Raw genomic sequence first — 20,482 nt, forward strand, 5'->3', positions numbered from 1 at the left:
TCCTTGTATGATCCTTGAAGCCAGTAATATAATTAAAATTATCATAGATTGTGTGGACTTGATCGAGCAATTAATTAGTGGGCCTTTTCATTTTTTCAGAATAGCCTATTCTTAGTTGTAAAAACTAAGCAATCTGAAGAGTTGAGGGCCAGCTCCTTTCCTTTCCTTTCTCTTTTTTTCTTCTTTTATCCATTTATTTTCACATTATCTTTAGCTAGTAAGTTTCAAATCCACCTTAATGGCTGAGGCAAGAGGCTAATTAGAGCATCCCAACTTTCATGACAGCGAGAGGAGTTGCTCTTTGTAAAGTATTAAACTTCGTGTTTTCCTTACTAGTGGCAAGTATATGCTTCTCCTGCTGTTTGTAGCTGGTAATTTATTGTAGTTTTATTAATAACAGAATTTGTGATTGCTGTGAAAGTAATCATAGCATCAAAGAATGGCTTGGATTGGAGAAGATCATCCAGTCCCAAGCCCCTGCTGTGGGCAAGTTGCCCCCTACCAGATGAGGCTGCCCAGGGTCCCATTCAGCCTGGCCTTGAGCACCTGCAGGGATGAGGCATCTACAACTTCTCTGGGCAGCCTGTTCAAATATGCAATATTTGTTTTACTCTGAAGGTAGTGAGGGGATAGTGTGGTATTTACTTCAGGTTTTTTTTTTTGTAAATGTATTTAGTAAAAATCTGTTTCTACCATGAGCTTAGGAGGTACGTGGAGAGACAGCATTATGGAGACAGTTCCAGGTGCCTGAGCTCATCCTTTGGGAAACTTGAAGCTACTGGAATTTCTGTTAATTTATTCTGTAGAACATTAGTAATTCTTATTATGGCCACAAGTTGTACCAGAGGAGGTTTAGGTTAGACATAAGGAAAAACTTTTTCTTTCACAGTGTTCAGGCACTGGAATGGCCTGCCCAGAGAGGTGGTGGAATCACCATCCCTGGCAGTGTTCAAGAGGTGTCTGGATGAGGAGCTACGAGATATGGTTTAGTGGCTTGCGGTAGCAAGGGTAATGGGAGGACAGTTGGACTAGGTGATCTTGTAGGTTCTTTCCAACCTTGTGATTCTATGATTCAGTCTTAATCTTTATGTATAAAAGAGCTGCTTTGACTTTTTTCATCCAAGTTTCAGTCTCTAAAGGTGATCTGTGTTTTTGATCTGATCACCTGCTGGCTGCAAGGGACTGTTACACATGCCTTCCTGCTGCCTCTGCAGCACCAGTACAATTTTGTAGCTGTAGCTTTGCTGCAATTGCAAGGTAGCATGAACGTGGATCTTGTCAGACTCTAATTTTGTGAAGCTGTAAATGGTAGAAACAAAGCTAAGAGCTAACTGTGTCCTGTTTCAGTGGAAAATATGAATGGATAATGAATTAATTTATAGGATCCTTTTAAGAACTTCACAATGTGTTTATTCATTTAGCACATGTAAAGTTCAAACATGCAAGTAAGTAACTTCCACCTAGATAGGGATGGGAGGTTTGGAGGTGACCTCAGAAAATGAAGTCCGTGTCCTTGTTTCAGACAGAAGCAGCCAAGTCTGAGAGAGATGCTTGTTTCATCTACTCTTAGAAAAAATCCCATATGCCTAACTTAAGCTTTTTTTGCTCTAATCTGAGCTTGTTACTAATATTACTAAATATGGTATTCTCCAGAGATGTTGAGAATAGATTCCTTCTTCCTTCTTTTTTGTGACAGCTTTTTACCTATTTGAATACCATCTAATTTCTTTCATCTCATAATTAAGTTTCATAATGCTCACTCTTTAGAGCTTCTTCGAAGGTCACACCTAAGAATGTGACACTAAAAATCCCTTGGTTAAATTAAAGTTTTTTTTGTATTTAGATGGAAATGTCATTAACAAAATTTTAGATGTGTACATATATATCATTTTACTTATATATTTTCCCAGAATTGTGTCTGTTCCTATATCATTCCCTTATGCTTGACTAGAATCCTGAAGTGAGTTGGATCCTAGCCCAGAGAAGCTTGAACTGGTACAAGATTGAATTATGCTTAAAATAGCGGCCATAACCATTTTCAGTTAAAAGCAATCTCAGAGATGATTTGTTTTGTCCTAGGTATCTTTTGTAATCATCCAAGGATTGATGCATCTGTGAATTGTTCAAGATCTTAGCACCTACAACTTGACAGAGGAGAAGCAGGGTCTCTAAAGAGTCACAGAATCATAGAATGGTTTGGGTTAGAAGGGACCTTTAAAATCATCTAGTTCCAATCCCCCTTCTATAGGGAGGGACACCTCTAGACCAGGTTGCTCAAAGCTCCATCCAGCCTGGCCTTGAATGCTTCCAGGGAAGGTGCATGTGCAACCTGACTGGGCAACCTTTTCCAGTGTCTTACCACCTCACAGTAAAGGATTTCTTCCTGATATCTAGTCTAAATCTACCCTCTTCCAGTTTAAAACTGTTTCTCCTTGTCCTGTCGCTACGTGCCCTTTTAAAGGAGGACTCTTACTACATTTTTGCTTTCCAGGAGGTAGTGGAAGAAGAGCACCTTGAGTACTGTGTTCAGTTTTGGGCCCCTCATTCCAAGAAAGACATCAAGGCTTCTTCAGAGCATGCCTGAAGAAGGTCAACAAAGCTGGCAAGGTGTCTGGAGCATGAGTCTTATGGGGAGTCTCTGAGGGAGCTGGGATTGTACAGTCTGGAGAAAAGGAGGCTCAAGGGAGACCTTATTGCTCTTTACAACTACCTGAAAGGAAGTTGTGGTGAAGTAGGGGTCAGCCTCTTCTCCCTCATAACTAGCAATAACCAGGGGAGGTTCAGGTTGAGTAGTAGGAATCATTTATTGTCAGAAAAAGTGGTGATGCGTTGGCGTAGGTTGCCCAAAGAGGTGGTGGAGTCACCGTCTCTGGAGATGTTCAGGAAATGTGGAGATGGGGTACTAATGAACATGGTTTAGTGGGGAAATATTGGTGGTAGATGCATAATGGGGCTACATGATTTTGGCCTTTTCCAACCTTGGTGATTCAATGATTGTAAGAGAGTTGTGGAGCTTGACAAACTTATTTTCTTTCTTTTGTAGCTACCTCTTTCCCTCATTCAACTAGAGGAAACAAAATATGGTACAGTTTCTTTCTACTCTTCAGAGAAGTTGGAGGAGAATTAATTTTGATTGCTGCTTTGAGGGATTTAGACTTTTTAATTAATGGTGATAAAGTTTATAATTGTGATGGAAAAAAATTGTCTTCTGAAACTTTTCTGCTGCCGTTGCATTGATTCTAATTGATTACAGCTAATCACTGAGTCTTTGTGGAAGGCCCTATATTCGCTTGCTGTCCTCTCCAGCATTTTAGAAAGTTTTTTTCTGCTTTTTTTCTTTCCCAGAAGGCATCACTACTGTTGCTACATCTTTCTCCCTCCACGTATTTCAAAACATAGATATTAGGTCGTAAGGGCTAGAAAAGAGTTCTGAGCTAAGAATTCCTGATTTGCAAAGCATATGCAGGAAGGCAGCTGGAGTAGCCTTCTGAATCCTCTCCTTTTCCTTTTTTAAAATGTAATTTTGGTGATATGTCCCATGTAGTCTCATTTTGAAGTTCTGTGGAAGCTGGGTGTTGCAATGGCAGGTTCTCAAATCTGTGACTAAAGGCTGAATTAGTGAAAATACTTAAGTCTTTCTGCTTTTTGAAAATTATGAGACTACCAAATGTAATCATGCTGAAACTCAGGGAGAATTTGCTTCGTTTTGTCACTGTTGGTATTTTGTACTCAGTCATAATGGAATAAATACAGAAAGGATATTGAGGTGCTGGAGCAGGTGCAAAGAAGGGCAACAGTGCTGGTGAAGGGTTTGGAGAATATGTCCTACAAGGAGTGACTGAAGGAACTGGGGCTGTTTAGTCTGGGGAAGAGGAGGCTGAGGGGGCACCTTGTTACTCTCTTCCAATATCTGAAAGGTGCTTACAGCAAAAACAGGGTTGGTCTCTTCTCACTGGTGACAGGTGACAGGATGAGGGGAAATGGATTGAAGTTGCGCCAGGGTAAGTTTAGGTTGGATATTGGGAAAAACTTATTTACAGAAAGGGTTGTTAAACACTGGAATAGGCTCCCCAGGGAGGTGGTTGAGTCACCATTCCAGCGGAGGGCTGTTAGAGTTAGGGTCGTTTGGTTAGGTTGTGGTTGGACTCGATGATCTTTAAGGTCTTTTCCAACCTGAGCAATTCTATGATTCTGTAATTAGATCTTGCTCTTAATACCTGATTTCTGATGAAGATACTTAGTGTCAGAAATACCTGCCTTCAAGATCAAGTGTCTGAGGAACTCATTAATTAAAATATTTACTAAGGATGTTTTTGAACAGCACAGATTCTGTGGGTTTCATCAGAAAGTCTGGATGGTTTTACTGACTTTAGCTCCCTAGTAGTTAGTGTTCATGCTGTTGGGGCTTAAACTTAGTAATTGTGTAGTGGGAGACATAAAATATTAAAAACAGCAGACAGCCTTCACAGCCCAAAGTCTTTTACTACTCTTCATAGGAAGCAGCTGCATGTAAGCTGATATCTGAAAGATCAAAAGATCTTTTGAGATCTAATGAAGAAAATGGTGAACAAGACACTTTGTACGAAAGAAGTAACAAACAGCGTAAGAAAATCTTATGTAGAACTTTAGTATAATCTCCTGTGTGGTGGTGTGCTTTGAAGATGTAAACAACTACAATAGATAACTGCTAAATGTGTAGTAAAATGCTGCTGGTCTTCAGTGTGGCTTACCAGTTACAGCAATTCAAGTAATTATCAATTTCTGTGCCAGTTTTCAGTTTTGTGTAGTATGAGTCTGTTAATTTAGAAGTATTTACATACTTTTGTCATGCACCTTATGGAGACTTCCAGTAAAGATAAGATTTGTGTGTATTTCAATTATTCAGTGGCACAACTTTATGCTCAGAAATGCTAGAGGCAGGACGCTAACTGAAAATCATAGCAATTTATGGGTATAAGGAGAAACAAGATTTTTCTAAGAACGTGCACAGGAGGTTAAAACAGTCTGCTAACTCAGCTTGCATTTCCACTGTGTTGAAATTGATGTTCTGGAAGGTTAATTGGTGTTTCAGAAGCTCAGTCTATTCAACGTATTTTGACACTGGTGGAGCTTCTGACTCCTGTAGTCCACGTAGTGTTTAACTGATGCTTTGGGCTTTACTGTTGCTGGGTTTCATAGGAAATGCTGTGTTCACATGCTCTACGCTATTAGAAAGTTGAGCATTGCCTGAAGCTTAAGTACTTTGTGGCATGTTTCTCTTTAGGCTTTTCCCTTAAATCTGTGGAGTTAGTGGGTCACGTAGCAACAGCTACGTTTCTGCAAGAGTAAGTTGTATGTTCTTCTTTCATTGTATAGAAGCACTGCATACGAGGTGAACGTAATACCATTTAAGGTTTTAACCTTTTCAGTTTGAATTACCATAAGAAAGTTTCCCTAAGGCATTTTAATAATGACAACTTACATAGGCCTTTTTGTTTTCTACTTCTATAGGCATTAACATTTTGCCTTTAATCTATATGGCTCAGTCTTAAACCTTGCAGGTTTTCCTATAAGCTGTTTAGTTAGATGGACCTTCATAGCAATTCTCACTTGTTAATTATTTCCCTTCCCTCCTGTTTTCTATGCACATGTTCATAGCTTGTGCAAGGGTTTAAGTTTCTTTTCTTTTGTTCCTTTCTAACGAAAAAATGAAAAGGATTTGGAGGATTGTGGAGCAGAAAGGATTTAGTGTCAATATAGTGGGAAAAGATAGCATTGAAATGTCTCTTTCTGAAAGTGTTAGTGAAGCAGTGCTTTAAAGAGGTTTCAGTTTCTTCTGTGTGATGATGTGTACAATGTACTGGGAATATTCAGAAACCTTCCAAATGTTAAGAGCAGGTGTGTTTTAAATAGTTAATGCAGAAACACTCCAGGACTGATGAATCAGAAAGTCAGAAAGAAATAATTAAGGAAAAGTGATTTAAAAATAATAACGATTGAACACCTATATATAACTCAATCCTTATTTCAGAGGTGTTGTGGAGGAAACATTGCAAAGAGTGTAGGTGGGTGAGTTCCTGGTACATTTGAATGATGTCAGAATGTAGTAGAATAGCATGAAAGAACTGAAAATGAAATTAAGAGAAGGAAACTTACATAGCTGATGGAGCAAATGGTGCAGAACATGTGCAGTCAGAGTTCTCTCCATAGTGTGTTTGCATATGCCATCACACAAAGGAAGGACCAAAGTATCTTTGATAGAAGGTGATTACTCTTGGCTCAGTTTTGGTTTCAGTGGACAGGAGTGGGAATTAAGGATTGTATGTGAGTGGACTTCCGGTCAGCGGTCATTGTGGGATCTCTTCCTTTTTTTCCTCTCTTTTTTGTCACACGCTAAGGAGAGTTGGCTATAGTGGTGCACATGCAGAGGACAAAATGCCAACCACCTTGCACAGAAGCAAGCTTGTGTGCTAAAGTTCTGTGCTTGTCTTGATAGTTGAAAGAAATTTGTAGGAAGGGGTTATGGCAGCATCCAGGACATGGATTTGTCTTGGAAGAAGAAAACTTCTGTTACGTAGTGAAAATAGTGGCTGTGTAGAGATGGCTTTAACAAGTGGGTATGAATGAACCTCATGAGGGAAAACTGCTGTGAAAAGGATTACAACATGATTTCAGTCTTAAAGCAGCTAATTAACAAATGTGGGATCAACTGCATTAACTCTTCTGCAGTGATATAAATCATTAGTCTGTCTATCCTTTGTCTGTGCTTTCAAGAAGTACAGTTCAGCAGGACAGTGGAAAAAAGCTGTATTTGTAGGACAAGTGCAGCTGATTTGTGGTGGGAGGAATTGTCTTATCATGACTATATATTACCCTAAATAAATGAAGGAGTATTAACTCTGCTTTCTCTACCAGATACGCACTTCAGTAGTCAGCAATGCAATAAATGTTCAGTTAAGTTGCCTTGCAGTTATCTCGGTGTAAATTACAGGAATTGTACCAACACATCCTAGCTTTGACAAACCTACCAACACTTGGGTAAGCTTTCCCAACTTCTACAGCATTCCATTGCCAATTGTATGCATCAGTTTGGTTTCAGTAGCTTGACTTTGTATTGGATAGTGCTACCATGTTCTTTGCTTTGACTTTGATCCATTAAATTTATCTTAAAAAAAGGAATTGAGGACATTTTTTTCCCTAGTGGATTTATAGCATGTATTGCACATTAATATTAAGCTCAATTTTTATAATTTCAGGTGTATTTTGCTTTTTTCTTACTGCCCTGTACTTTAATTTGTGTTAAAGATGCCTTTGACTGTAAACTTTTTGGTGTATAAATTGTTATGGATAAAAGAGTATAATATAGTTTATTTCACTTGATCTATTGTAGTTAAGACTAAAAATAGATCTAACTAAATATATAACTCTAGAATTGGTTCGAAAGCTAAATGCACCACTGCTGTGAGTTAATAGAACATGGTGCTAACCCGGCAGTATGTTTTTAAAGCAAATTACAAAGAGCTAGAAAGGATCTGTAGGAGACCATAAAGTTAAGAGAAGCTGTATCTTTTTGGAGGATGATGGGGGGGGGGGGGGGGGGGAACCTTACAAACAACAACAACAGAAAAACCCAACAACTTCACAAGGTGATTAATATGGATTCTGAGTGATACAGGAGGAACATCATATGCTTTGTATTCTACTTTGGGGAGTACGGATAGAGTAATTTTGACTGGGGCACATGAAAGCTGCTCCATCTGCTGCCTCTTCAGATACAACACTGCAGTTAAAGGTTAGGACAATCCCTTTGACTTGAGTAAATAATTTGGAAAAAGATGCATGATAATGCGAATATAGAAGTAAAGCTGTCTTAAGTGCATGACTCATAAGGTGAAAACAGCTTTTCATCTAGTATTTGTGCAGAGGATTTTCTGAAAATGAGGTTAGACAGTGTTATCCTGTGATCAGTACAATGAGCTGAAGTATGGGGTGCAAGAAATGAGAAAGGTGGGTATATAGCAAGCTCACCAGGGAATGGCAGAGACTTCAAAGTTTTCACTGTTAGTCCAGTTTCCACCATTTCAGGACCCCCGCTGTGAAGAAGTTTATCCCTATAGCCCTTGCAGCACCTCTTCTTTGTGCATCCCAATTAGTAATGTGTTTTTTCTTCTGAAATCAGGTGCGTAGGAAAAAATAATGTTGGGATTGTCAGGGTAACTGTTAACTGCAGTAATAACTGTGTTTTTTTTGTGGTTGTCTTTTGTCACACAGTCATGGGGCAACAGAAAATGCATCTGGCTGGACAGTAAACTAGGATGTAGCCTGACAAAAGCCATTCAGTTAGTGCATCCAGTGTAGTTTTCTACTTGTATCCTCTGTTGTTCTCTTTGTTTCAGTTTTTAGGTATAACACTTCTCTCATGTCAACAAGTAAAATTGTGTGCATGGAAAGAGAAGTTTGTATCTTCAGCTGTTTTATGCTCTGCATAAGTTGAGATATAAGGAAGAAATGGATTTTGCCTGCCTCTAAAACACAGAACAATGCCAACAAATTAAAATGCCTGTTAGGCTACAAGAATTTATAGTCAGCTGTGCATTAACCTCTATAGATAACACTACTTCTAGTTGAAGCTATACTTGATTAACAAATAGAGGTTAATTTTTATATGACTAAAGTACCAAATGATTAATGAGAAAAAACTGAGAAGGCTGTATTTCACTTTGCTGTACCTTTCATTTCGTAAATGATTTAAAACTAACTTTGCAATTCTAATATATTCTCTTGCATATATGAACCTGTTAGTTTTTCCTATTATGGTACCCTATAGCTACCTTTTGCATTTCAACTAGAGACTTCTGAATATGTACAAATGTATTATCATAACTTCACAAGTGTAAAAAATAATTTGCCTCATGGGTAATTCTCTCATTTCAACTCATAACTTACAGTGAGCCCGGTTTATACTTTCTTCTCATGCATTTGATGTAAAATGCAGTTTCTTTGACACGGGCCCTTTTATTTATTTTTTTTAAAGATTGAGTTATTCATATAGGCAATGAGAATATAATTGATGTTTCAGAAAGAAAAGCGGTGATTTTCTACCATAACAACAGACGTCTTTTAAACAACACACAGTTGATGACAAATCCTGGGGATGAATATAAATAACAGTAACTTGGACAGCAGCTCAACAAGTGGAGATGGAAGAAGGGAGGAAAGAAGGGTATTCAGGTAGGGTCATGAGACAGACAACAGAGGATGAGGCAGTTAATCAACTGTCCTGAATGTCTTTAAACTAGTGGAAAAAAAGGTATGGGGTATAAGGAAGCAGAACTGGAAATCTTAGTACACAGAGTCAAGGTTCATCTAAATGCTTTTAAAGATCTCTCAGGGTAACTTGTGTGACTGGTGTTTCAAAAAAAAAAAAAAAAAACCAGCTTGTTTAGGAGTTGCTTTCTCTATTGTGAACTTGCTTTGAGTTCTAGAAAAAATTAAATCTAAAACTATTGTAAAGTCTGTGAATGAAGAAATGCACTGCATGTGGGGATAGTTTTGTACATATATCTATTTAAAGGATGAAGGTAGCACTTTTATTGGAAAAAATAGAGCTACCCTATCAGATGATCTTGTGTATCTTAAAGATTATCTGTATTGGCAGAGTGTAGTTCTCAGTAATTGAGAAATTCCCTCACCTCTAAACTGTCTTTTTCTAAAATCTAAATGTTTTACTCTATCAAACCAGCAAGATCAAGTAAACTAAGCTTCTTTAAGCAAACAAATGGATTGTCCGTAGCATAGGATTTGGATGAGAATGTCTGTGTAGCTGAAAATACTGGATTCCCATGATAGTTAGGAGATGAACATCATCTGGGATACAGGAGTCTGTCAGTGACTAGATTTCTAGTGTGAGAGAAAAGAAAATAATGAATAGAAGGACAGAAAGTTGCTTCCAGCAGAATGGAAAGAAGCAGATGAGAAGATGAAGAGCAGCTTTTGTTGATGGTGACTGTGAAATGATCTTAAATGTGTGGTTTTTAGAAGAGAAAGAAGAACAAACTAAATGCAGTGGACTTTGCCCTCAGATAATTTGTGGGTGAGGTCTTGTGCCTGCAAGTATAAAGGAAGAAAGGAATTAGCTGGAATGAATACTAAGGTCTCAAATCCCAGTGTATTAAATAGCCTGTTTAGTGAAACCAAGCTCCTCATCATTTGTATGTAAAACCTAAGAACAAAATCAGGAAAGTAGATCAGCTACTCAATATGAATTTAAGATTGCAGAAAAACAGCCTGGACAAAAACAACAACAAAAAACATAGAGTAGGTGAGATGTTCTTAAACAGCCTGTAAGTTGTCACTGTTGTCTTCAAAGGACAGGTTATCTTTTTCAAGATGGCAGAAAATGTGGACTTGAAAGAAAAAGATACTTAATGTCTTGCTTTATAAAGGGATAAAAGGACGTTAGAGAATTGTAGGCCTGTCACTTGAATAAAAAATGATGGAACAAATAAGCAAGCTGTTTGCAAGCGGCTGGAAAATAAGAGTTGAAATGGCAGCGAAGGTGGCATGACATGGTTTGTATTTTACAAATCTAATTAATCTCTTGCTGTAAAAGACAATAATAGTACTTGTGGGTAAGGATAACCAAGAATGTCATTTTTACTTCAGATAGGCATTGGGGATGTTTATATGATTCTGCTGCAAAGAGGCAGTACTCTAGGTAGACCAGCATTTGGCTCCACAGGGAGGGATTTGGGTACCTCAGGAGTGACTAGAAGCAGTTCAGTGACACTGCACATCATACTATGCATCGCTGCCATCTGTCCTGCATCTGTCCCTTCAGTGGGCTAAGTGACCACAGTCACTGAACTATTGTCTGGGAGAGTTTGTGTAGGATAAATAACAATTCTATACTGTGTGTTCAGGAAATTCTTTGTAGGGGTTCTCATACTCTCCTCCTCTTTGCCTTTGATAGGGACACAGATTTGTATGTTAGGCTCTGAGTAGTTAGAACATATTGTGTAGGTAAGAACATAAGGCAAATACCTTCAGATAAAAAAAAATATGTAAAGACTCAACCTGTTCCTAGCAGCAGGTGTGAGTGGGTTTCAGCCATGCTAGTCTTTCCTTAATACAGCTGAGTTGTTTGCAAACTGTTCTAGGCAGTCCAACTATTACAACCAAAATATTTGCTCTTAAGGTTTCTTTTTCTGAGTTTTCTAGTAAATCTGCCAGTAGATCCACCTGCAGAGCTATGTAGAAGAAAATCACCTATTTATTTGTATGAGACAGTAGGAGGTCTCTAATCAATATGCAGGGGTCCGGCATGTTGTGTTTGTGTGACTGATGGTGCTGGCTGTATGATAAACTCTGCTTTTGTCTGGCTCAATACCCTGGAGCTAGCTTTTGTGCTCTCCTTGTGGGATTGCAGCTCTGCTTTACAATGACAGATAAAACTCAGGTTACTCCAAGGCACTGCAGGATCAGGTGCTGAATTGCACAGCAAGCCTTGCCTGCCGTTTCTAATTTGCCAGTCTGAAAAGCCTAGACCTGAAATTTACACATAAACACTGGAGCTTACTTAGTGGGTGATTCTCAGCACTTCTTTTTTCCTTTTCCTCCTTGCTGCTTCGTAAGACTTCCTTCCTAAGCCTCCCTTCAGTTGGTTAGAACCGCTAGGGCTGGTTTATCTTTCTGTGCAGCCTGTGAATCAGCAATTCACTTGAAACAGTTGTGTGTATTATACTATCATTCCTTGGTGTGTATAATTCCAGTATTGTGCTTTATCAGAAAGTCATAATCAGTTGCAGGCACTCTTTTAACACGTTGAAATATGGCTGAACAGCCACCTCAATAACTTGACCACATGCGTAAGTATGTACACAGGTGTGCACACAAAATCAAGCCAGGTAATTTTACTTTCACGGAAGGCAGCTGTTGAACTTTACCATTAGATTGAGCCTCAATCTGTAATTCAGAAACCATGTAACAATTAGTCAGTTTACTCCAGATGAGTAAGCTGCTGCTGGTAGTGATCCATAGGACATAAAGGAAAATGCCCACTGATCTAGAAACAGCACTGTAGGTAATTCGTGAAGATGCTTTTTTTTTCTCCCGTGTGAGTTCAGCTGCTGCAAGTATTCTCAGGAAGGGGCTAATATTTCATCAACTGAATGGCTAAAACTGTCCATTTGATTCGAAGTGAAATTTCCCTTTGCCTCTTCTACTGTGACCTGTGTCCCCTATACAGTTTTGAAAACAAAAGAGAAAAATTCAGCTCCTGGCTTATGGATGCATTTGCTGAGGTGTCTAGCAATGTTTAACAGCTTTGTCCTCCCTGTCTTCAGTCTTTTAAGTGCAAATTAGAAACCAGGGTACTGGCAGCCTCATGAGTTTACATTCTGCTAGCTGGCCATGAAAATATAATATACAAGTGAGTTCATGAGGCAGTGGGAAAAGAGATGGGACACTTGCTGTCACATGTAAAAACTTTTGTAAGTAGAGATGTAAAGAATAGTAGTCTGGAATTCTGAATTTTGCCTTCTATTCTGAAACTGTGGATCTACGCACTTTAAAGCATGATTATTCCAGTTCCAGTGGAACTAATAAAAACCTCACTGCCTACAGCTTTATGCCCTTTGGCACTTCAATGCTTAGGTATGATGCATTGACCTGGGATTCCTCCTGCAATGATTTTATAAAACAATTCCTTCCAGCTGTGAGCTGGAGAGGATGGAGCTTCTCCTACACCAGATAGAGCCAGCAGGAGCTGAGTTGGGATGTCTACTAGGTATCTTACATGTGATTTTTAGGCGAAGATCCCAGTAATTCTTATGTTGCTGGCTAAAATTGTTATAGCGTTAACTTAGTGAGCATAACTGGCTTACTCAGTGTTTCATTGATGTATTTTGTCTTCCTGAATTTTCTGATACATCATAAATGGAAATGAGTGTCTTAAAAGTAGCATAGCAAACTGCTGTGGTATATCATGTAGTAAGTCATCCATAAGAAGAATGATGATTCTTTGCTTTTCCAGAGATCAACACTAATGTTTGAAGAAATGTCTACTTAGCAATTGAAGTGTGTGTGTATACGGAGGTATATATCCATCCAGTTTATATATAGGCATCTTTTACAATTATTTCAATCTTCAATAACTCTTTAGATAAAATGTACAAATGTGCAATTTTGTAGGAAATCATGCAAGGCAGTTTTATCTCTTGCCAAGTACAATGCTGTGTAGTCCCTTTCATTTTAGGAGAACGTTTTATGAGATTCTGTTGGTAAGTTTTTTGCCAACATAACAACAAATTCAGGTGAAACTCAATGTAATCTGGATTGCTGATACCAGTTAATCAACTCCATTATGTTGCTTGTAGTTACTAAACTTATTGTTCCATGGTATTATGCTTAAATCTTTTTTCGGTGAATGTTTGCAATCCTCAAAGTTGTTTATCTGAAGTTGGCTGGTATTTTCCAGTGGGATCACATACTGAGACTGTGGTTTCTTGTGATTCAGAATAGTTGCACGTATTGTGGCATTGGTGTTAACGTAACCGTAAGTACCACGTATAAACCACTTCAGTAGCAGTGCCTGTCGTCTTCCTTTTTGAAACATCAGCAGTCTTTGGAAAAGAAGAAAGTATGCAAAGATCTCTGCAGTGAGGTGCTGGTGATTTCAAGGAGGAGAATGACAATTTACAAAAGTCATTTTGAGACTCCTAACTGTGTGGGGGGGAGACAGGTTATCCTCTCTCCTTTAGCAAGCAGCCTTGCCCGCTGGGTGACAATAAACATCACTGCTGAGCATTTAGCTCAGCATCACTTGGAGAAGGATTGCCTTTTCTTGTGCTCCTTTTCTGTAGTGTCATTGTGTGTGTGTATGTGTATTTATTACATGGTGTCCCTGCTGTCCTATGTAAGCAAAAGATGCCCAGTGCTATGCTGCTGTTTGCACTGTTTTGGAGGCTCATTGCACACTTGGCAAAAGTAGCAGCGAAGCTTGGAAGAAAGCAGGAGGCTCTCTAACCCTCATGAAAAGCCTGGGTTTGGTTAGCCTGTACAGAAGTAGTTAGTTTATGGTGCTGAAGGGCGGTGTGTGTGCCCAGTCATTGCTGTCTTTGAAAGATAAGTCTATTGCCTGCTTCTTAAAACAACTCTCTTCTAAAAGAACAAACATTGTAAATGTATAATGGGCACATTATGTAATGTATACTATATATGTCACACATTGCTGTGGTAGTTTTTTGTGACAACAGTGGCTGTAACTGAAATGCAAGTGCTGAACCGTAACGTATAGACAAGAAAGTGTCTCAGAAGGCAATTTGTTAAAGAAATGTCATACTGATGTAGAAAATGAAATGCAAAAGCAGTAGTAGCAGTTAAACAATTTCCAAATTCATTTACATCATTATGAAACTTGAAATATTTTGTGTTTTGCTAAAAGTAGCAGTGCGTGGACTTGGACAGATAATGGATTTCTGTTCTTTCTTGCTTTCTCCTGCTATTTTGCCTATGAGATGAGTTTTATACAATTGTTCTGTGTGTTTGCCAGTAGTGAGCACCAGCAGCTGGCTCGAGGAAAGAGACCCTTTTGAGGGATAAGCTGTATTTGTGCTGTAACAGACATCAGAGCGTTTAAGTGGGGACGTAACTCTGACTATCCTATACACCGGAGTCAGTCACATGAGGGGCATTCTTAACAAACTAGGTTTTATCATCCTTCTGCTTCTAGAACTGCTCATTCATTGTTACATGGCATGTTTGCTTTTTTATTTTTTAACAAGTATGTGCATTCCACTGTGACTTTCAGGCTTTGTGGACACTGCTGCTCTCCCTCTGCTTTCTTCTGTCGTGTCTCAGCATTTTTGCAGATCCAATCTAAAAATCTCAGGGATAATCATTTGCAGAACTTCAGCCTTGCTCTTGCTGTTATATATTTCTTCCATATGTGGAAAATCATATTCGTATGGGTTCAGTCAACTCGGTAGCAGTCTGAAGAATTCTGTGGGAGGGTTCATTGTTCTAAGGACTCTCTATTTGTTTGAGAGCATACAAAACATCTTAGCTCTGCATAAATAAGTCATTACATTGCATTCCTGTTGAAACAAATTCCATCATTTAAGATACCTAATTGTGCTGTTTTCACTAAAGATCTTGTATTTTTACTGAGCAATTTCTATTTCAGAACTATTCTGTAACAAAGAATTGCTGTGTGATGAGAACCACTTTTATATCTGTATTGGCTGTAAAAGTTCTGAAGATAAGGCTGTTTGCTATTATCCTTCCAGAAGGTGAGGAAACCTCCTCATCTTTTGAACAGTATTCCTCAAATTAAGCAATCTGTTACAATGCTCTGTAGAGGAATCACCATTTACGGAAGTCCATTTAAGACATTTATTCCATGTTGATTGATGTGATTTCCATATGCAAGCAAGATGTTATGGGAGAGTGGGAATTACTAGGTCACATCATGGAGGTAAACATGATGGGAATTCTGGCCTCAAACTTGAACATCTGAAAAATTTCCCTATTATGTTATCTGCAACTACTCTGAACTCAGATAGAAAAGTCTAGACAGAACTGAGGTTATCAAGTGGTTCCTAAGAGCACTTTCAGAGAAAGCTTTATCAGTGTCTTGTCAGTGCTACACTGAGTAATATAGCTGTAAGCTGGAAGAAGTCGTCATGCCTCACTGAATATATTCTTGTATGTATACGTTTATGTGCTTTTTTTTTTTTCCCCCAGTTGAATGGAAGTTATACTACCACTCAGAAATGAAAGTATTGTGAAGTGGAAGGGATGCCAAGTGGAAAACTAAATCTGTTCCACAAAGCTCCTGCGACCACTGTTTCTGCAGTCTCAGAGATATGGAAAAATGTGGTTTAGTTTTTGCACTATTTTTTTAAAACATTATTCTTCGGACGTTTTCTTTTAACTCCATTTGGAGGCAGGATGACCTTTTGGTTTGACCTACTGTGGCCAACTATGGCATACTGTAGAATAATTCAGCAGAATAATCTGGGACTCTTTCCCAGATGTACCTATTAGCTTCTCTTGGTATTTCCTACAGGTAAATACTAACACACAAGAACACTGTCAGATACACCTAAGGTATTTCATAGGTGTTTTACGATGATCTCTCAGATTTTAGGTGAGATTTTGCTTTAAGATATTATTTATTCATATCTCAAAGCAGTGTAAATAGCTGAGGGTACAAGGCTGCATTCTGCTGGGGGAGGAGGTTGAAAATGAGGCAATTTTGGGCTGCCTCCTTTCATTGTGGGGTTGATATCACTTTGGAAAGTAGTTTTAGCCTTATGGCTACAGTAATTTCCTGCTCTGTAAGTTAGTAGCTGCTTAACTTCCCAGCTTAGGGAGCAGAGATTCTAGCTGCACTGCAGGCATCTTCTGAAAGAGGGGCTGGCTTTAGGAAGTAACAAAGAATCCAAAATAATCTTGCATTTCTGGAAATGTGAGGGGCCAGAGTTGAGGATTTAAATGCAACTGATACTGAAAGCTTTCAGAACTCATCCTTTCTATTCCTTTGGGAAAATGTCACCAACTGGAATAGATTGCCTAGTTGGCTCTGCTAGATCCTGCTGTTACTGTCAGCAGTGCACCACTTTGCATTTCCATTTTACACTTTTCTCAGTCAGAAAACCAGAAAGCAACATTGTACTACTGGTGCTTGCAAATCATTTTTGACTCTGGTTGCATTTTTCCATCAGCAGGCAAGATCTGCCGTTGTTCTAATTTGCATGCTTGATAGGTAATAATTAGGTTGTTGGCCAAAGTGTTCTGAAGATAAATTTGTTCAGTAAAACAAATAAAAGAAGATGATTATGGCCTTAAGTAAAACAAAAGTACTTGTGACGTCTGTGCCATCTGGACACAAGCATAAAGTCTGCAAAAAGAGGGAACTATCATGCGCGTGTGTGTATTTATACTCTCAAAATGAATATATTTCACACACTGTTTCATTTTGTGAGTCTTTTTACTATAAAGGCAAACTTTACTTGTCAAATGTATTTAAAGATCATAGAATCATAGAATGGCCTGGGTTGAAAAGGACTGTGATCACAGAATCACAGAATGGCCTGGGTTGGAAGGGACCTCAAGGATCATGAATCTCCAACCCCCTGCCGGGTGATGATTATCTAGTTTCAACCCCCCGGCTATGTGCAGGTTTGCCAACCACTAGACCAGGCTGCCCAGACCACATCCAGCCTGGCCTTAAATGGGATGGGAGATGTATCCAGTGGAACTTAAGGGCCTAAATGAAACTTGCCCACAAAACAGTAGTGTTGCATAGAAATACTAGAAGGCATGTGGCAGTTACATATAAGCACAGAGCTAGATATATTTTAATGAGTACTACTAAAGATGGCAACAGTACATGCAAATATGAGACAGGAACTCTGCTTATTAGCTGTGCTGATGAATTTGTTCAGCTCCTTGTGTTCTGAGAATGCAAATAATCTCTTTTTTTCAGTAACAGGGACCTGGCAACTCCAATATAAATAAAAAGCAATACCTCGCCAGCCTCGGTTTCCTAAGAAGTTAATTTGCATTTTGTTTGTTAAAATGGTACAAGTGCAGAAATTCAGTTCTTTGTAAAAATTTGTTCACTCAGGGTTAAACTTTTGAGCTCTGATACTTCAGATGTCTTTTTATTTAGTTTGGTATCATGACCAGCTTCTGATAAGCAATAACAACAGGTTTGGTCGGAAAAAAAAGATTAATGAACTTTTTACATTTTAGGCCAAGTAGTTTCTCACATACTAAACCACCATTTTTCGAAGTATTCTTATGAATATTGAACCATGTTACATTGTAGTTTCCAAACTACTGTTGGAAACATCAAGTTCATTAAAATGTAATCTTGCCTAAGCAAAAATTGCATCGCTGATTATTCAAGCATTTAATATATTGTTACATTTACAGGATTGATTTTGTTCCTCGTTCCTTGCAGGTGCATTCTGCTTCCTCTTCTGGGAATGAAGCCCCCTCAGCAGAGTCTCTTCCTGCTCGTGGACTCAGTCGATGAGGGCTGCAACGTCTCTGAGGGTGAACAGACGTCTACAAGTCTATCTGGAACGATAGCAGAGCTATTAGCTGGCCACTTTGAGTTCTTCCCTCCCTGGTTGCTCCTTCTGTGTTCTGCCCGCAAGCAGAGTAAAGCTGTTACAAAAATGTTTACAGGTGAGTGCAGACCCCAAGAAGCATCATTACCTCTGTCTATAATGAGGATCTGGTATTTACAAAACCCTTGGTGATGGTCGAAAGCACTAATGCATGCGTAGTTCTAAAAAATGATAATGGCAAATACGGTAATTCTAAAAACCTCACATTCCAGTTTACCTACCAAAAGCCTAACGTGGCATTTAGAAGTAAATTATGTCTCTGCAATAGAGCTGCTGGTGGCTTGGAGTTCCCTTTTTGCCTTGCTGCTTCTAAAAAGCTTTGAAACCATGTAGGTGATGTGTAAGTACATAAGTATGTTGGCTGTATACACCCATTCCTCACAACCTCAAAAGATTTTTTTCATCTCCCATTAAAATATTTCCCCTTATTTTCAGAAAGCAGTGAATAACCTTTGAAGGTGGAATTTGAGAGGGTAATGCTGTCAATGTGGATTCTTAGAGTATACTTTTGGCAAGGGGTACTTGGTAAAGAATTCTTTACAACTTCTTCATCCAGTCTTTACAGTGTCATGAGAACATTTCTTCACTATAATCACATTGTTACTGGATGTTCTCTGAAATTTAATAAAGGCCAATATCTAGACTGGATTCCAGGCCTATGTATAAAGCCTGTGTGTGTTAAGGCAACGATTAGGACAAAAATGTGATTATAGAACATAGACCCATAGGCTTGCTTGTTTCCACTGTGGCAAAAGGTCAATGTGATAATTGCATTCTGGAATGTAGTCCTGTATTAATCAGCGGCAGACATGAACGTTGGTATTTAGGGGTATGTGAGAACTAAAGGAAACTTTAGAGTAGTTTCACAGTGCTCTTTCGGATGTTCGTATGGGAATAGTTTCATCAGAACTTGGCTGATTAGATAGGTTGTCACTGCCAAAAATACTGACAAAACTTTCTTCAGAGCAGCTTTATTTCCTTTCCACTGAATCATATAATGTTTCAGACTAGTCCTAAAAAATTGTTGTTGTCTTCTAAGTATTCTTCCAGATGGAATTCTTGACAGGAGAAATCAGCAGAATTAATGGTATGCCTTTAAGATAAATTTAATTTGAAAGAGTAAATTTCTCATTTCCACAGTGAATGATTTGATGAATAGCGTAACAGCAGTTGGCTTGTGATGTTATAACGCTATCTTCGCTGCAAGAAAAGGTGCAAAAAAAGAATTATTCCCAAAGTAATTGAACTCAAAATGAGATTAAGTTTTAGGGTCTATTTGTAGGAAGGGGTGGTTTGCTGCTTTGTTATTGGTGGCGTTTTTTTTTTTCAAAATGAAAGCAAAGTGTGACATTACATCCCACAGTACACTACTGGATGATTTTCTTCCTTACAGCCAATGCTCAGGTATGTGAAAGATATAACAAAGACGTGAGGAGTACGATTGAAGCGTCTGTTAACTTCAGATATATTGGAACTTTGTGTTGTAAAACTTAATATTGGTTTTCTTTTTTTAACCTGAAAAGGATAGGCTGCTGTTAACCCTTCTCTTCTTCCCTTCTGCACAGTGCGAATGTTCACCTTTAGCCTAGCAAATTTCTTTTTAAAGTTATGTATTTGAGCACGCAGAATTCAAGATTGACGAGGAGCATTTCTTGCACTCATGACTGAAGAAATGGTGTGCACAATAATGTGCACTGCACTCTGGAACACCATTATACTGAATTTCTCATGCTTTCTAATTTCTCAGCAAATGGTTGCAAGCATAACATTAACCTAGTCACTGCACATTTTCTTCAGATGTGTTTCTTCCATTTGGAACAAAGAAATCAGTATCACGCTAACTTAGTAAGATAGGCTCGAGTACATTTGGCATTACTTTAGGAAAACGAGTCCATCTGTAGGTTTTTGTGTTAGAAGTTTTAGAGTAAGATGTGACGTATGTACTAGCTGGTATGAATTTAATAAGTCATTTTGTATTGGCTTTCACTTAAAATTTTGATGTGTGAAATCTTCTTCCAGAAATGTGCTGAAATAAGAGCTAAACCCATTTGTCAGCATGTGGTGTCAGTGATTGGGAGCAGGGCTGCAGCAGTAGTGTGGCCTTGACAATGTTCTTTTTTGGGTGTTGAATACAGCCGAGAGTTCTGCAAGCATCTCTCCAGCCAAAAATAGTCATGGACGTGGATGAAAGAGTGCAGCCTTTCTCATCTACTCTCATCTCGCTGCTGCCAGCGGTGAATACATCATCCCCACCACCAGATCCCAAGCAAAGGAGGAGATTTATTCTAGTCATCTTCGTTTCTTTCCTTTTGCTGGTGACTTATTTATGCAAGCTGAATAGCTGTGCCTGCATCTGCTCC

The 20,482-nt window shown here is 38.7% G+C and overlaps 1 protein-coding gene across 2 annotated transcripts in view; it reads left to right on the top strand.

The window, feature by feature from the left end:
- Positions 1–20,482, top strand: part of ANKRD50 (ankyrin repeat domain 50) — a 42,051-nt gene that overhangs the window by 7,007 nt on the left and 14,562 nt on the right. For both annotated transcript variants that reach the window (XM_040699592.2, XM_015276388.4), the window contains exon 3: positions 17,951–18,180. In XM_040699592.2, the coding sequence (XP_040555526.1) occupies positions 17,951–18,180 (230 nt within the window). The remainder of the gene's footprint in view (positions 1–17,950; positions 18,181–20,482) is intronic.

This window comes from Gallus gallus, chromosome 4, assembly GCF_016699485.2.
Source record: "Gallus gallus isolate bGalGal1 chromosome 4, bGalGal1.mat.broiler.GRCg7b, whole genome shotgun sequence".
In the NCBI taxonomy this organism is placed as follows: Eukaryota; Metazoa; Chordata; class Aves; order Galliformes; family Phasianidae; genus Gallus; species Gallus gallus.